Here is a 17959-nt window from a genome sequence, read left to right on the forward strand (position 1 = left end):
TAGCGCGCGGGTGGGCGTGGCAGGCAAAAGGCTGCCGCTATTCCAGAGGGGGCGATCCGATTTCGAAAGAAGAGTGAAATAGGCGGGGCGGCTCCAGTCACGTGACCCGGAGTGCTCCCGGCGATATGAATGGCTTTTTAAAAAAGAGGGTTCAAGCTCATGAGGACCACGGAAAGCTGCGAAGATGGCGGCGACGTTTGGCGGCAGGGGGATTCTGGCGGCTGGTCTCCTTCGCGGTCACGTGGCCATCGTGACGGGCGGGGGCACGGGCATCGGCAAGGCTATCGCTGCTGAGCTGCTTCATCTCGGTGGGCAACGGAGCTCCCAAAGGAGAGAGCAGAGCAGCCTCTCTGGGAGCGGGCTGATTTCCTCCTCCCTTGGGGGAATGGGAGAGGTGGAAGGACTGAAGCTATCTATGCCCGCCAGGTTATAGACTCTCCCGCGAGGCCTTCCTCCCTGTTATGGATGGTAGCTTTAGGTCTTGGACAAGAGTGACAGGATATCTCTGGAGATTTTCAGTCTTCCATGGTTGTCCCAAAGGTGCTTTCTTTCGAAAGGCAACTGGACTTTCTTGATTATTTTTTTTTTGAAGACGTTTCCCTTCTCCAAGAAGCTTCTTCAGCTCTGACTGGGTGGCGGGGAATTTCATGAGAAGCCAACGATCTTCAAAGAAAAACCAGAAAGTCCTGTTGCCTCTTGAAAAAGCACCTCTTGTTTATGGATACATTTTCTGAGGCTGTATTCATATGAAACAGTGAGCTATAAATTAGCCATCAGCTTCATTAGTATACCAGCTAATGAAATTAACTCCCAAAGAAGGCTTAAATTACTTCTTTTGAGATTGTTTATAATATAAAATCTGGCAAGTCTGACTGTGCTGTAACTCTTCCCCCTTTTCATCCTTCAGTGGACTATCGAGGCATTTATCTGAATTGCTCCAAATATTGTCTGGGTGTTTTGGATTTTAAAAAAACCCACAATGTTCCTTTTATATAGGAATATCTGGTCAGGATCATCTTCCTTATTTTTCCTTATTCCTTACTGACATTTTGACTTAGTGTATGTAAAGTCAAAAAATCCCACAGTCATCTTTGAGAATATGGGTTTGTGTGTGTATGTGTGTGTAGTTTATTTGAACAATTTTTTTCTTCTGAGTAGAAGCAAATGATAGCTAGGTAAGTTAGAACTACCCCTAAAGCAACAGATATTAAAAATAGCAGATATTAGAAAATCAACATTAAAAATGAGGGCAAAGAGAATATTAAAAATGTCTACTTCAGAAAAGGAGCGATCCAAGCGTGTTTTTGATTCTTGAGGGGCTCAAGCCTGATAAGATAAGCAGGTCTTGAGGAACTTCTGCAATATTAAAAGGGGTGGGGCTAATTTAATCTTGGGGGGAAGAATGCTCCATAAAGTGGATGCCACAACAAAGAAGACACCTAGGACTCACTGAACCGCATGTTTTCTCTGCCAGATATAATTGATGGGCTGATGTAACCAAGGAGAAACAGTTCCACAGATAACCTTGTCCCACAGCAAAAAAGACTTTAAACCTAAAATCAGCACTTTGAATTGATCTAGAAACAAGAAAAAGCAGCTTGTGCTTGTTCTAGTAATATAAATAACTGCTCATGCTGCTGCATTCTCTACCAGCTGAAGGTTCCTGATATTCTTTCAGGATAGAGTGCATTGCTGGAGGATTAATCACCACCGGGGCCTGCTGAACCAGGAACAGATGCAACTGGCACACATACACAGCTGTACAAAGTCTTCCTAGCCACAACTGTTATTTGTTCATCTGGCAAGAGTTGTAAGTCTAGGATGACTCCCAGCTTGCACATGAGGGCAGTGCAACTTTCCCCAGCATCAAAGATGGAATAGTTTGGAAGCCAGTGGGCAGTGCTGGTAGTAGGAACCCATTACTACCAGTTCACACATGTGCATACACAGTTCATGCATGCGCAGATGCGTCCCACATTGGAACCTGCTGCAGTCGGCGCTACCGGTTCACAGAACTGGTCCGAACTGGGAGCAACCATCGCTGCAGTGGGCCCCAAAATCCAGTGCCATTCAGTCTTGCCAATGTTCAGCTGAAGTATGTTCTCTAGCCAGACCTTCTGTCTTCAAACTCTGAACTGAGGCATTGATGGTATTCCCCAGGGTAGAGATATATAGGTGGCAATGGATAAACTTACCATTGTTTTTCAGCTTATTGTTAAATAAGCTTCTTCCATAAATAATTGCTAATAGTTCTTGTTTCTACAGGATAGTTTTCTGTTATTCAAGTTATAAATTGTTATTCAATTTATTATTTTCTTTGTATTGGTCAATGATTAAACTAAAGATCTCTTTCTCTCCCTCCCCATCCCTACCCCTCCTTTAAGCATTTAAGACAATGTATGGTTCTTTGGACCAACAGGTTTTCTTGTCAACTTATTTGAAGTAATATATTAGTCAAATTCCACTTCTGAATTGCTGAGCATTATTGAAAACTCTTTATTCAATCTATAAATGAAAATGAGTGCAGAAAATTGCTATACTATGAATGGAGACAAGAATAAAATTCCATTATTCCTTTCAGAGGTCCTCAAAATACAATATATTCTGGGTCAGTGACACTCTGAAGACTCTGGAGAAGATTTAAAAGGGAACAAGTTCTGTCATGGGACAGATCCTTTGTTCATGCATGTTTAATTTCACTTGCATCAACAGACTTTGAAGGACAGACCAATGTGATTTATTGTGGGAAAGCTAAAAAGCCATTAAGTAAGAATTTAGCAAAAGCAAGCCTTGTTTAAAATTAAATCAAGGTTCCCATCCTTGTTCCATCTTTTCCAAGCAATATCTGTAAAGGACCTGAAGCTACTCATTTTGGGGGGGAGTGGGGCATAATTTTGCACTGCTTCGATAATTGAGTTTTCTGGCTTCCGGCTGTTTGTGATGCTCTATTTACTAGCCCTAATACCAAGAGAAGGCATGCTTTTCGCAAACTAAATATCAAATTAGAATAAGCACAATTTTCATGTTTTCTTTCTTTGTAGGTTTAGAAGTAGCAGTAATCTCTTGATAAGCCTGAAAGTGATACTGAAGGGATGATTGGCGCAGATTTAATACTTCAGCAAGAGATCTGGTTTAATCTTTGTACAACTTGTACTAATGTTGAAATGCCTCTCATTCTGTGTTGCAGGTAGTAATGTAGTGATTGCCTCTCGTAAATTTGACAGATTAAAGGCTGCAGCAACAGAGTTAGCTGCTGAAATTCCTTCCACCAGTTCTGTCCAGGTGACTCCCATTCAATGCAACATTCGCAAAGAAGAAGAGGTAAAAATGCAATAGTCTTCCATATATGACTACTGTATTGGTCACTGGGATAGTTGTATTATTGCAGTGGAAAAATGGTATTTTTATCTCAATATTGAAAGATTAAACTACAAAAAAGTGATCTAAATACTAGCTCCTTTGGTGGAAATGGCAAATGTTGCGGTTTCCAGTTGTTTTCACATCAGTTAGGAGTCAGTCAGCTATATTATACAATTTTAAATAATTGTAATTTTAAATATAAGAGGAGGTGTTCAGTGCTTTGTAAACTCTAAGATAGTTTACATTTTATTAATATTTTTTTTAAATCCTAAGTGCTTTGTTTGTAACATCCTTCTTTAACAATTTGGAAAGTATCAACAGACATCATGTTGAGAATCCCTGATTTAGGTGAAGTTCCATTTACGCGGAGAGGGGCGGCATACAAATCTAAATAATAAAATATAATCTAAATAATAAATACATTATAATCTGACAATTGCTTTGATTTTAGAAAAGGAAAAAAACATTCTGGTTCAATGTAAAAGTATTTGGTAGCATTTCTACTGCTGCTATAGGCAGTCCTTGACTTATAACAATTCATTTAGTGACCATTCAAAGTTATAGCAGTACTAAAAAGCGACATGACTGTTTTTTACACATGACGATTGCAGCAATTCCGTAATCAAAATTTAGACCCTTTGCAACTGATTCATATTTATGATGGCTGCGGTATCCCAGGGTCATGTGCTCAGTTTCCCAAACTTCTGACAAGCAAAATCAACAAGGAAGCCAGATTCATTTAACAACCATGTTACTAACTTAACAATTGGAATAATTAACTTTACAACTGTGGCAAGAATTGTGGTAAAATGGGGGGAAACTCACTTAACAACCGTCTTTTTAGCAACAGTTAAGCAAATTATAGCTTAGCACAGTATCAGTATTCACTTTTATGTAGGATTGCCTAATATTTTAATACTTGTGGGAGTTTAATTGTGATTTTCTAAATTAGTGTGCTTTCCTAGGTTGTATGCTGTGATCACAGATCTTTACATAGCATGCTAACTCAAATCACTGTTTCGAAGAACAAGGGACACAAAATCTGAGAGATTAGTACATTACAAGTTGAATGTACTTTAATCAGAAAAAAATGGCATATGTTTCGTCTCGGTGACAGAATCAGTAAATGGGGTCCCTTCTTTCTGAAGATGTGGCTACAAAGATATCTCCCTCAAGGAACTATTATAACTTTATCACACTGAAAGGGATCAATGCCCCCTTTAAAAAAATCTTTTTAATATAGCTTAAAATACCTTATTTTTCATACATCAACATCTGTCAGCAGCTTTCTTTCTCTGAGTAATCTGTTACAGCAGATTCAAATAACCATCTAGGGGAAAACTTGTTGAATGCTAAATTTTAATCTTTATCCACCAGGGCATTTTTGCCTTCTATTAAAGCTTTCCCATCATTGTGCTATAAATAATTCTGTTTGTTTGGCATGCAGCTTCCAAATACAGCACTGCCTGCCAGCTTTCCTTTGTTAAGAGGACACCATTACAAGCTGTGACTTTTCATGCAATAGTACATTGATTGATTGATTGGATTTATATGCTGCCCGTCTCAAGGACTCAGGATGGCTCACAACATATAAAGAGAAACAATAAAATAGTGTCTAAATCCAATTAATTAAAACTAGGTACCGTATTTTTCGCTCCATAAGACGCAGTTTTTTTCCTCCCAAAGTAGGATGAAAAATCAGCCGCGTCTTATGGAGCGAAGATGCAGGCAGGGAGGGGGGGGAGGCGCTGGAGCAGGGGGGGGCGGCGATATACAGTAGAACTCCCCTGCGGGGAGTCCAGCGCTGCCTGAGCTGTGAAGGTAAGGGCCAGGGAAAAGGGAGCCAGGCTGCTTTTTCTTTCCCGGGGGAGTGGGCGGGAAGGGCGAAGCCTCTAGGCTGATCTTTGCGGGTGGAAAGTGTGGGATCAGGCAGGGCGTAAGGCGGAAAGCCTCATTTTTTTGAGGGGAAAAGAGGTCGGCTGAGGGGTGCCCGGTGCTTCCCGGCGAGGAGGAGGAGGAGCTGGGCTCCGGAGGGGCGCACGGGGAAGGGCTTGAGCCGCCGCCTTCTCCTTTCCTGCTGCTGTTGTTTCTCGCCGCAGCCTCGCATGCTGCTTATCCGTCGCTGAGGCGAGAGAGCTGCGGGGCAAACAGCCGGCACAGGGCACAGCCTTTTGCGAGGGAAGCCACCGACGCAGCAGGAAAGGAGAAGGCGGCGGCTCAAGCCCTTCCCCGTGCGCCCCTCCGGAGCCCAGCTCCTCCTCCTCCTCGCCGGGAAGCACCAGGCACCTCTCAGCCGACATCTTTTCCCCTCAAAAAAATGGGCAGCACTACCGCCGCCACCGCCGCCGCGGGGAGAGGCGGGCATGTGGGCTGGCGGCATTGGCCTTGGTGAAAAGTCCGGGGGCAGCTCCAGCGACTCCCCTCCTATGGCTGCTGTTGAGGCGGCAGCGGCGTCCGCCTCCGGCACGCGGCTCTCTCTCCATTCTTCTCTTTCCCCCTCTCGGGCTCCGAATGCGGCGGAGGCGGGGAGGTCTCGAAGACCCAAAACCCAGCCAGTCGCTCGCAGCCGGTCGGCGGAGAGATGCGGCAGCCAAGGGGAAGCGACAACAGCTGCTGCCGTTCTCACTTCAGTTGTTTTGGGTAACCTTATTAACTTTCCCTTCCCGCACTCCTCATGGCTGGGCGCTCTTGGCTTTCCCGCTTCCCAAGCTTGGCCACCCCAGCCAAGCAGAGCCTGAACGAGAGAGTATCCAGGCTTCGGTCACCAGCAGCCCAGCCCCCCACCTATTATGCCTCCTCTTCCCCCTCCCACGACGTATTTGGGAGATTAGCCCGTAAAGCTAACGCTCTTCGAGGAGAATGCAGCCTTCTCCTTTCTTTGGATTCTAAAATATTTAGAGCTATTTATTTGTTGTTGCTTGTTTGTATATTTTCCCAATTCCCCTAGGGCAGTGTTATTGTAATAAATATTTTAGCCTACTTTTTGGCTCAAAATATTTTTTTTCTATTTTCCTCCTCTAAAATCTAGGTGCATCTTATCAGCAGGTGCGTCTTATAGAGCAAAAATGGAACATCAATCTTACCACCCCGCTTTACTTTTCCCTGTAGGTGGAGGCACTGATGAAAAGAACGTTAGATCTTCATGGTAGGATAGATTTTTTGGTCAACAATGGAGGAGGGCAATTTACTAGCCCATCTGAACTAATAAGTGCAAAAGGCTGGCACGCTGTTATTGAAACCAACTTGACTGGCACTTTCTATTGCTGTAAAGCAGGTGATTGCTTACTATAACTTGAAGTTTTGTTCATAAAGCAATTTGAAGAATGATTATTTTGCATTTCTCATTTTCATGCCTTGACGTTTTTTTATATTTAGCCTTAAATATTTGCAGTTATGGTTTATTGTGACATATTTATTCATCAAGCACACAACTGCAAATAAATAAGAGATTTATTCATAGATCTTCCAGGAAAGAAATCTATGCTGGTCACATTCTTGTTAGCTGGTATATATTTGGTTTTTGTACCGTGATTATGGTTGAAGTAATCTTTAAAACTGAGGTATAATGATAAACCTAACTATATAGTGCTTAGCATGTTTTGCCACTTATGTTAAATTATAACATAACAGTTATTCAGACTGTATCTCTGACAGAGAAAGTTTTTTGGTGGAGAGAACTGGAATAGATCTTTCTCTAAGCCAGTAGGCTTACACTGTTCACCCCATCCCCCCTACCCCTATGGTGAGGTAGGATTGGGCTTTGGGTGTGTGTGTGACAGCAGCAGAGTGGATTATGTTTTCAGTAATGTAGGAAATGAACCTCCAGTTACTTGTGCCCTCTGGCAAATATCTGGATTTAATGTCAATGCTATGTTGTATTTTACACAATCCCCCATACTGATACATTTAGTTATAGATGTTGTATGTGGGGGGAGGGGGTTAACTCAGAGACTACATTTTGTACACATTCTGAAAATGTAAAAAAAATGTCATAATATTAATTATTGCTCTTTTTTTCTTGTTTCCACCTAGCGTACAATGCTTGGATGCGGGATCATGGGGGTGCCATTGTCAATATAGTGTCTGCTATGTGGAAAGGGATGCCTGGCATATCGTAAGCTGTTATTAATATCCAAATGCAAGCTTGTCACTTAAATCAGGGGTGGGGTCACATTCCTGGCTGGCCCCGCCAACCCCACCCCTTCCAGGAGTCCCCATGTTGCCCGTTTTGGATGCAGGGAAGTGCAGGACAGGCAGAGAGGCTCAGGGAGGACGAATACGTTTCTGGCATCCAGAGGCCTTCCAAAGCCTGGGGAGGTCATTTCCAACCTTCCAAAGGATCGAGGAAAGACTCTGGAGCCCAGGGAAGGCACCCACCCCCTCGCCATGGTGCAGGAGGTTAATTAGGACATGCTGACATCCACTCAGCAATCGAGCAGAGAACCCATTGCTAAAGCTATTGAAACCCACCCCTGACGTAATTCTAAGTAAATGTATTTATTTTAATTTATTTATCAAATTCATTTGCCTCCTATTTTGCAGGCAATTCTGAGCAGACACGCATTTATAGTCAGAGACACTTCCTTGTTTGGCAGCTTGAAATGAATAGGCAGGGAAGGTTGAAGCCCCGCTCCCTAGTTGGCTCCTTTTTTTCTCAGTATCTTATTGTATCCTTCCTAATTTTTTTTAATGGCTTTGTTTTTGTGAAGCCCAGTGGCTATATAGATTTCCGATACAAAAATAACAATATCAGAAAGTTTTGAAGAAATCTGCTACATTGGTGGATTATGAAGAACAGAAATAGCTAGGTCAAAAATTCTGAAGGGCTATGTGCAGCTTAGAGAAGATTGCCAGATCTGGACTTTAGAGATGAATTCTGGACTTGGTAGTGTTCAGACCCTGACCAATATGTTAACTCCAGAACTTTTGGTGTGTTCTAGGAGCATCAACATTATCTAGAACAATGGCTGGTTCTAAATTTATTTATTTTATTTATTTATTTAATTAGATTTCTATAAATCCATTGTTTCTTGATATATTTCCATAGATATCACAGGAATTTTTGAGAATTGAGGATTTTTGCCTTTATTTGTGATCCTCAAACTTAGATCCCACAAATAGTTCACAGCAACTGTTTGCAAAAGCATGGTTTGTTCGAGAATATTCACTCATGAAGAATGTTACTTGACTTATGTATTTGACTTATGATCACAATTGAGCCCAAAATTTCTATTGTTAAGTAAGATAATTGTTAAATACGTTTTGCCTCAGTTTACGACTTGCCAGTTGTCATTTCAGTGTTTAATTTAGTAACACAGTTAAATGAATCTGGCTTCTCCATGGACTTTGCTTGTTAGAAGATCACAAAACATGATCATATGACCCTGGGACACTATGAATCAGTTGTCAAGTGTATGAATTTTAAACATGTGACCAGGAAGTTGCTGCAATGTTCGTAAATGCGAAAAACAGTCACTTTTTCAGGGCCTTTATAATTTTGAATGGACATTATTGCAAGCTTCCTGATTGCAGAATATTAACATGCACATAGAACATTAAGTAGCATGCACACAAAATAGCTTTGACCAGATTTTTTTGCTTGGGAAGTTCCATGTAATTACAATTTGAAAGAGAAAGAACATTTTGTTGGCCTCTATCTCTTTCCTTAACAATCCTAGCTGTAAGAGAAATTATGCCCGATATCCCCTAAAATCTCAGAAATCTTAAGAAATATTCGTATTTTGAAATCCATAAAGGCAAATAAGCAATTTTATTATAGCTGGGCATACAAATTGGGTGCTATTTGCACAATCAGTTTGTTCCAAATAGCATCCCAAACTAAATCAGAATCCGAGGCAAACTATTCCTCAAAGTTCCAATTTATTAACAGAGCCATATTGGTACATCTGGGTGAAACTTCAATTTTAAGTCGTCTGAGTTTCACCACCCAGTTGAAAGTTCAGGCCCTTGTCCCCACACTCACAAATCCATCACATTGTCCAATCTTCAATTGCCATGCTGGCAGAGTCCACCCATCTCTTCTGTGGAGGTGCAGAGGTGCAGAGACAAAGAATGACCTTGGCTTCCTAGAAATAATTTGTTATGGCTGCATGCCTGCAACTTCAAAAAATTCCCTGTCCCAGTCTCCCCAATACAAAATGTGTAGTAGAATAGTATAAAGTGTGGCGGGCCTAAGATCCCAATTAAAATAGCTTTGACCTGACACCATACTTATACACTGCAATAACTAAAAGATGGTACTTTCAACCATCCTGGCTAGCTAAATTATGAGAGAAAATCAATCAATATTTCTGACAATAGCCTTGTGGCACTAAGATTAAATGAAATTACTGGGAGGAAGATAGCTTCTTGAACTCTAAACCCCAGTTAAGATAGTAAAGTATAGCTATAGGCATTTCATAATCACAACATCTAATTTAAGAGTAGTCTAATTTAACTTATGGAACGAGAGTAAGTCTGCCTCTTCTTTTGCTTCCTTTGCAGGCACAGTGCAGCAGCAAGAGCTGGTGTTGATAACCTGACCAAAAGTTTAGCCATTGAGTGGGCATGCAATGGAGTGAGGATTAACTCAGTTGCCTTGGTAGGTTATGAAATAAGTGATTTAGACAACAGACTGGAACCAAATGTTCAAGTTGATTCTAACAATCGTATTTGTCTAATTTAATCCTGGATGCATGAAGATAGGAGATTCTTCTTCTTTTTTTTCTTTTTAACATTCTCCACATATACATCAACACATATACCATAAATCATATCAAAATTCATATAGTTATACATTATTATTCAAGAAACAAGAAACAAACATCCTAATCTTAAACCTTTTATACCTTTGCTGCCTGTCTGTTTTTCCAATATTTCATGTCACTCCCCTCCATCTCCCTCTCTTCCCTCTACCTTCTTTCTCCTTCTCTCCCTTTCCTACTTTCCTTCCCTTCTCTCCTTCTAACCTCCTCTTCTCCTATCTACACACTTTCTTCTTCCTTCTTCTTCTCTACTTTTTATTATTATTATTTATTAGATTATTATTATTATTATTAGATTATTATTATTTATTAGATTTTTATGCCATCCCTCTCGGAAGACTCTTGCTCCCTCTTATTCCTTCCCTGAGTAAATCTATTTGTAATACATTTTATGGTTAACAGACAGGTTAACTCTCCCTAACTTCACTTAATTAATGGTGCAACTCTTAGACTTAATTTTTTTTCTATATCCATATTTATTCATATAATTTTCTAGCTAGATTATTATTACTGTCTTAATTATTGCCTAATTTTGTCACCTGGATCTATCACCTTTGACTTTTCATTTTCCTCCAATTTAATTGGTGTTGCTTATGTTCTATACATATTTATTTTCAAACCAATCATAAAAATTTCCCCAAACATTATAATAAATTGAATCTTCCTTATCTTTAATTGTCATTGTCAATCTGTTCATCTCCGCACAATCCAATATTTTCTTAATTACCTCCCCTTCAGAAGGGGCTTTTGTTGCTTTCCAATTTTTTGCAAATGCAATTCTAGCTGCTGTAATTATATGAATAATTAAATATGTATTTTCTTTATTATATTTCTCTGGTAATATACCCAACAGGAATATCTCTGGTTTCAACTCTATATGTTATTTTAATATTTTTTCTATCCATATTTGAATTGAACTCCAATATGCTTTGGCATCAGCACATGTTCACCACATATGATAATAAGAACCCAATATTTTCCAACATTTCATACATTTGTCTTAAAACATTTTAGTTATGCTTTCTGGTGACATGTGCCATCTATAAAACATTTTATACATATTTTCTTTATATGCTGTTGCCATTGTCAATTTCTTTCTTTCTCAGAGCTGTTGCCATTTGTCCAATTCCATCATATATCCAAATTTCCTTGCCCATTTTATCATTGTTTTTTTTCACTTGCTCTTGCTCTAAATCAATATATAAATCAATATAATATATAATTATAGTTTTTAAATTAATCTTTCATCTGTTCCTGTATTTCATCTATTTTTGTTTTTTCTAAATTGATACTGTTTTAGCATCCTATCATATCTTGAATGCATTTGCATTGTCATATATCGGTCCATCTCTGTTCCTTGTTTCTCCAGTTCATGAGTAGATTTCAATTCCCCAGCAGCATAATAATATAGCTCCGAATTCGGTAGTCCAAATCCACCTATAAGTCTTGCATCTTGTAACATTTTTATATTAATCCTCACCTTTTTTCTCCGCCAAACAATAATTTTATTTTCCTCAATTTAAAAAGTTATCTATTCTTATTGGTATTGTAGAGCAGCGTTTCCCAACTGGTGTGCCGTGGCACACTAGTGTGCCGTGAGACACCGTCAGGTGTGCCGCGGCGAGAGGCGACGGAGGAGAGTGGGCAGATCGGGCGGGCAATGGGGCAGGGCGGAGAAGCCAGGGGCGCGTTTGGCCGGAGGCACCTACTGCCGCACCTCCCTGCCCCTGCCTCCCCACGGTGCCTCCGGCCAAACGCGCCCCTGGCTTCTCCGCCCTGCCCCATTGCCCGCCCGATCCGCCCACTCTCCTCCGCCGCCACCTCCTGCCTTGGGGCGAGCAATCCGGGAGTCCGGGACTGTGTGGCTTTGCGCCATGAAGAGAAAACGGCCGACTTTTCCCTGCTGCCGTTTTCTCTTCATGGCGCAAAGCCACACAGTCCCGGACTCCCGGATCGCTCGCTTCTCCAGTCAGCAAAGCCATCTGCCCAGGAAAGCGCCGCACTGGCCGGAGAAGCGAGCGATCCGGGAGTCCGGGACTATGTGGCTTTCGGCCAGGCTAACGGGAGGCGGCGCGAGGCCGGGCGCTGGGGACGTCTGGGAGGGCGAGGAGGCTGATGGCTGCTGCGCACTCCACTCTCTCTCTGGCTCTCTCTCGCTCTTTCTTTTTCTCTCTGTTGCTGGCGTGGTGAAAGAGAGAGAGAGAGAAAGGAGGGGAGAGAGAATGAGAGAAAGAAAGCAAGATAAAGAGAGGGAAAGAAAGCAAGAGAGAGCGAGAAAGAAAGGGGGGAAGGAGGGAGAGGGAAAGACATAGAGGGAGGGAAGGAGGGAGAGAGAAAGAGAGCAAAAAAGAGAGGAAGAAAGAAAGAAAGAGGGATGGAGAGAAAGAAGGGAAGGAAGGAAGAGAGAGAAAGAGGGAGGGAGAAATAGAGTGAAATGGAGGAAGAGATATTTTTTTTGTCCAAACTTTTCTTTAGCCCCCCCGCCCCCCCCCTTCAGTGTTCCCCAGAATTTTGAAAACATGAATAATGTGCCGCGGCTCAAAAAAGATTGGGAAACACTGTTGTAGAGAATAAAAACAGCTATTGTGGCAATACAGTGATCCCTCGTTTTTCGCAGGGGATGAAAACAAATTTCCGTGAAGTAGAAGAAATATATTTTTTAATGTATTTAACGAATATTTGGACTTTTAAAACCCACCCTTTGCATTAAACAGTCATTCTATAATGTTTCTCAGCTGGAACTACATGTGATATCCTACCAGTTTCTTTAATAGAGTACAGTAGTACTGTAGAAGAATTTTATTAATTTTTAATGGATTTAAAATTTTCAATGGATTTAAGCCACCTTTGAAAACCCGTGAAGTAGCGAATCCGCAAAAGATGAACTGCGAAGTAACGAGGGATTACTGTATATACATTTTAATTCCGTCAACTAAGCAGTGCCAGTTGGTGGGCCCTGCGGGAGGGGCCCCCCCCATGTCCGCAATGCTCCCACCCTACTGGCCTTCTGAAAAACCTTGACCACCTGATTCCGCTGGCAGACCTGGGGCCGTGAGAGTTAACATCTTAGTCCCAGTCGAATCAAGGTTTGATTGGCATGTGTGAGTGTATGAGTGTATTGTTTAGTCTAGGGGTTTTATTGTTATTAATATTGATTGACTAGCTTAATGGGGTTTTATTGCTTAATAATTGACTTAACTTCTTATTGTATTGTTTTACTGTTGTAAGCCTCCCTGAGTCCTACGGGATTAGGCGGCATATAAATCAAACAAACAAACCCCAAGAGTTGTAAGCTAAATGTGGGATGTGTGGGAAGAAGGCAAGAGCTACCCCCTCGCTAACAAAATTGCGTAAAGTCCACAAAGTCACCAAGAATGGAGCCTGAGTCGAATAGCACTTTACTTGCAAGGATATAATTTTTCCTTTCCAATGCAGTTTGCTTGTTGGTTTATAAAACAAGGTCATTTATTTTCAGTACCGATATTCAGAGTTTATAGTTTGTGAATGGCAAAAGTTGATTGGAGGTTTTATTGCTGTGAAAATCAATAACAAAATCTTCATGTTGAAGCTGTCCTTTCTTTGCAGGGAATTATATTTTCAGAAACTGCTGTTGCACATTACAAGGGTGGTGAAAATATGTTTAAAAATAATATTAAGAGGGTTCCTGCAAAGAGATTAGGACTTCCTGAAGAGGTATAGTATTACATTGATTGAATTGTTACATTTTGAACTTCAGTATTTTTAGGTGATTTTAAAAATTGGATTTTGTTCTCTTCATGTTATACATTTTTATTGCTACTGTTCATTGCAAACTGAATTTGTTATTAATTAGTGTTTTGATTTACACAATACACTCAATCTGAATTATTGACACAGTATGCTAAACCAGAACTAAGCAAATGATGTGAACTTATTCAATGAGTAAATAAAATCTTGATTTAATGAATTACCATTAAATACACATTTGGATACTAAGCTAACATTCCCATTCAAAATGTGACTAGGGTTCTACCTCCTAAAAACAAATAACAGTATGTGAAAGATAGCAAAATAGTGCTGGCAGTATTTATACTTACTTACTTACTTATTTATTTATTTATTAGATTTGTATGCCGCCCCTCTCCGAAAAGTCGGGGCAGCTACTTGCCCTACACTTCACAGTATCTAACTTCTTATGCTCACTTACCCCTAAGTGTATGAACGTTTCTGATGTGTATCACATTTTGTCTTGTCTGCAGAGAATGAAGCTGTGTTGTTTTATTCTCAACATTTATCAATCATGTTGTCTTATTACATGCACTAATCTGTACTTCATCTTTCTGAGTTGTGTGAGCACATGCTTTGTGCATAACCATTGTTTGTTCCTTAACATGCCATATTTTTCAGAGTATAAGATGCACCTTAGTTTTTGGAGAGGAAAATAGGGGGGGGGGGGGGAATCTGCTTACCAGATATTCATCTGGCTAGCATCCTTAGTCTGGTCAATTTCAGCACATTATTTTATCCCCTGGCTAGGGCTTTAAATAACGTTATTTGGAGAGAGTAATAATGAAAGAGCTTGCAAGCCAGTAAGAGCTGGGAACATTGTTAGAACCTGATTAGGACTGGAAAGAAAAATTCTGGGCAAGTAGAGCAATGAAAAAAAACTGCAAAGGCTTAGGGCTTGGAGAACATTCTTCGCAGAGGGTAACAATACAATAGAATTCTTTATTGGTGCATATGCTCTGGTCTGAAAGAACTTGCAAGCCTGTAAGAGCTGGGAATATTGTTAGCCCCTGGTTAGGGCTGGAAAGAAACTTACCTGGAGCAAGTTAGAGTAATGAAAAAAAACTCTGCAAAGACAGAGCTGGGAAAACAATCTTTACAGAGAGTAACCACGAAAGAACCTGCAAGATAAGAACTGGGAAGATTGTTAGCACCTAGTTAGGCTGGGGGGGGGGGGGAAGCTGCGTTCAGAGTATAAGACGCACCTGAATTTTCAGCCTCTTTTAGGGAAGAAAAATGTGTGTCTTATACTCCGAAAAATACGGTAATATGAAAACTGAGTCTGTCCACCAAACCACAGAGAATATGTGAATCCAGCAAGTGAAATCTGAACTGAACATCTGAAAGGCCCTGTGCTATAATGGTTAATACTGTAGTTATTTGTTTGTTCGTTTGTTAATTGACTCTGGTTATGGGGGGGGGGGTTGTTTATTTGTTTATTTAATGTGTCTCCCATAACTAATATAACAATGAATAATTCTTTTTCCTTTTTAAGGTATCAGCTTCAGTGTGTTTTCTGCTATCTCCAGCTGCCTCCTTTATAACTGGAGAAACTGTGACAATTGATGGTGGACAATTCTTATACAGTCGCTTCCATACTCTAGGTGAAATAATGCTTTAAAAATAATGGTAAAATAGTAACCTGGCTGTTTTAGCAGAGGTTGCTTTCTTTCCTTTATTTCTTATGCTTTTACCCTAACATTAAAAACAAATTTATCATTAAGACTTCTCCACCGTTATCAACTTCCACTTCACTTAGGATGTTAGTCCAGAAATTATCATATTGCACTTTCAGATTATGTGCTTTTTTCTGCTAAAATTACTGATTCAAATGTTTTCACATTGGCTACTAAATGCAGATTTTGCCTATAAGGTTTCTATAAGCTTTAAACTCTCAATTCATATAGAAAGATAAACCAACATAATCGACTTATTTGAGCAAGGTTTTTCCTGATGCGTATAACTTTTAGGTTTATTAGTGATATTCAAGTAATCATACTACAAGATGATTACAAGAATTGGAAGTTTCACAATCTTTATTTATATCCAAATTTCATTCTCCATCTTTTTGACCCCTAATTTGCTCCCCTAAAGCCAAGCTATTACTTTCTAATTTATTTTCTTTCCTAGCTAAACTCTGCTAGTGCAAGGAATCTAAATTTACTTAGATTGGAATTGTAAGTGCTATAGGATCACAAGAACTGTTTCCCCTTTGTATGATTGACTTGTTTCATTAATGAATGAATTAATTAATTTTTGTACTGTAAACCTCTTTACAATATTCCTCTATAGTGCCCACCTCTGTCAAATACTCTACCTGGACTAGATTATTATGATGCAAGTTTGCTTCTTGAAATCTTAGATTACTTTTCATTTATTTCCTAATGTTAATAATTATTAAATGTCTCATCTTTTTTCCTTGCTTGGATTCACTTTTTTCTGAATTTATTGTGAGTTAAAATACAAATAAAATAAAAAATTGAGGAAGTTTAAAAAGAAGAAAGAAAAGATGCAGGATAAGATGAAGAGGAAAGAAAAGAAAAAGTGACTTCCCACTACTTTCCACTTTCAGTGCAGTAGAATACAAAAAACCCCTCAACATTTTCTGCTTTGCCGGCTCTTCACAAAGAGCCCCTCTAATGAGTTAGCAAAGTAAACTCAGACACACACACCGTCTCAGAGTAAACAGAAAATAGTTTATCAAAAAAGAAAAGTATTGTACGCACGTACTTTAAACAGCCAAAGTGCTCTCCCACAAACAACAAGCCTGGAATGCTGTGAGAAGCAAAAACAAAGCAGAGCAAATAAAGGCACCTGTGAAGGCGTCACAGCCACCCCCCTTCAAGAGTCCACAACATGTACTTAGCTGTGAAATATCAAAAAAGTCTTTGTAAGTCCTGGAACAGTCCAAACCAAACAGCACTCCTCCTTCTCCAAACGGATAAACTCCCACATGCGCTCTCTGCAACGCTGGTGATTTATCAGCGACCCCATTAGCCTAATTGTCTCAGCCACAGGTGTTCTCCCTTATCTTCTACGATACCTGCGCAGTTGGTCCCTTCTAGCCATGAGCCTGCACATTCTGGCATCTATCCACCGATCCTCCTCCTCCGAGTCCAATGACCCACTAATAGGGTCATTCCCTAATGGGCTGGCTGCATCCATCTCTCTATCTGATTCTTCCTCTCCCCCAGTGTCTGACCTAGGCAATGACTCTTCACTGTCAAAAGCTGATGGCAGTAAGACAAGTCTCTGGGAACCTGAGGATTCTCCTTAACCAACATCCAAATTCTCCGTTGCAGGAGCTGGCCCAACCACAACACTTTTCTATTACAATTCTAAATATTTTAAGCCATTTCTTCTGAGATCCGAACTACCACATTCTACTGGCCTTCTGGAAAGCGGTAAAGACCTGGCTTTTCCGGCAGGCCTGCGGCCATTGATCTGATGATGGTAATCATCGAGATCCAGCCATAAATGGAATACATGGGTTTCACTGTTTTATTTAAATTGTTTTTAAACTGTTTTATACATTTTAATTATGATTTGGATGTTATATTTGTGGTTGTGAGCTGCCCAGAGTCCCTAGGGAGTTGGGCAGCATAAAAATTTAAAAAAATTAGACGTGTTTTAAGTATTTTTCTTTGGAAAAAAATCTTTGACATTTAAATCAGTAATATTGGTTATTGGCAACTTTCTCTTTTCTCCTAGATCATAACAGATAGCCCCAAAACCAGATGGACATAATGCCAAAGCACTCAGAAGCATGCTTCCCGGAAAACCTAAATCAAAATTATAATTCAAAGATATGGGATTTATTCCCATTTCATTAGAAAAAAACTATTTTTTCAGTAATTAACTGCAATTTTAAAAATCTGTGCCTTAGAATAAAAACACCTTTGTAATGAAGTGTTGACAAACCTTTAAAATATTCATTAAGCACAATTATATGGTATCATAATATATTAAACTACATTATTGAACAAATTCATTGTCTGGTAAACATTATTGGATAATCTAATCAATGGGATGGGTAGATATAATGGGGATGTGGCAGTCATCCCCTTCCT

At 40.1% G+C, this 17959-nt stretch overlaps 1 protein-coding gene across 1 annotated transcript; it reads left to right on the top strand.

The window, feature by feature from the left end:
• The first annotated feature begins 184 nt into the window (after positions 1–184).
• On the top strand, positions 185–17701 carry PECR (peroxisomal trans-2-enoyl-CoA reductase). Its single transcript, XM_070736868.1, has 8 exons — positions 185–308; positions 3188–3321; positions 6469–6634; positions 7393–7474; positions 9865–9961; positions 13710–13817; positions 15385–15493; positions 17601–17701. The coding sequence occupies exons 1-8, from the start codon at positions 185–187 to the stop codon at positions 17612–17614; spliced, it is 834 nt and encodes a 277-aa protein (XP_070592969.1). The 3' UTR covers positions 17615–17701.
• Positions 17702–17959: the final 258 nt, after the last annotated feature.

The sequence above is a fragment of the Erythrolamprus reginae genome, chromosome 1 (assembly GCF_031021105.1).
Source record: "Erythrolamprus reginae isolate rEryReg1 chromosome 1, rEryReg1.hap1, whole genome shotgun sequence".
NCBI classification, from domain to species: Eukaryota; Metazoa; Chordata; class Lepidosauria; order Squamata; family Dipsadidae; genus Erythrolamprus; species Erythrolamprus reginae.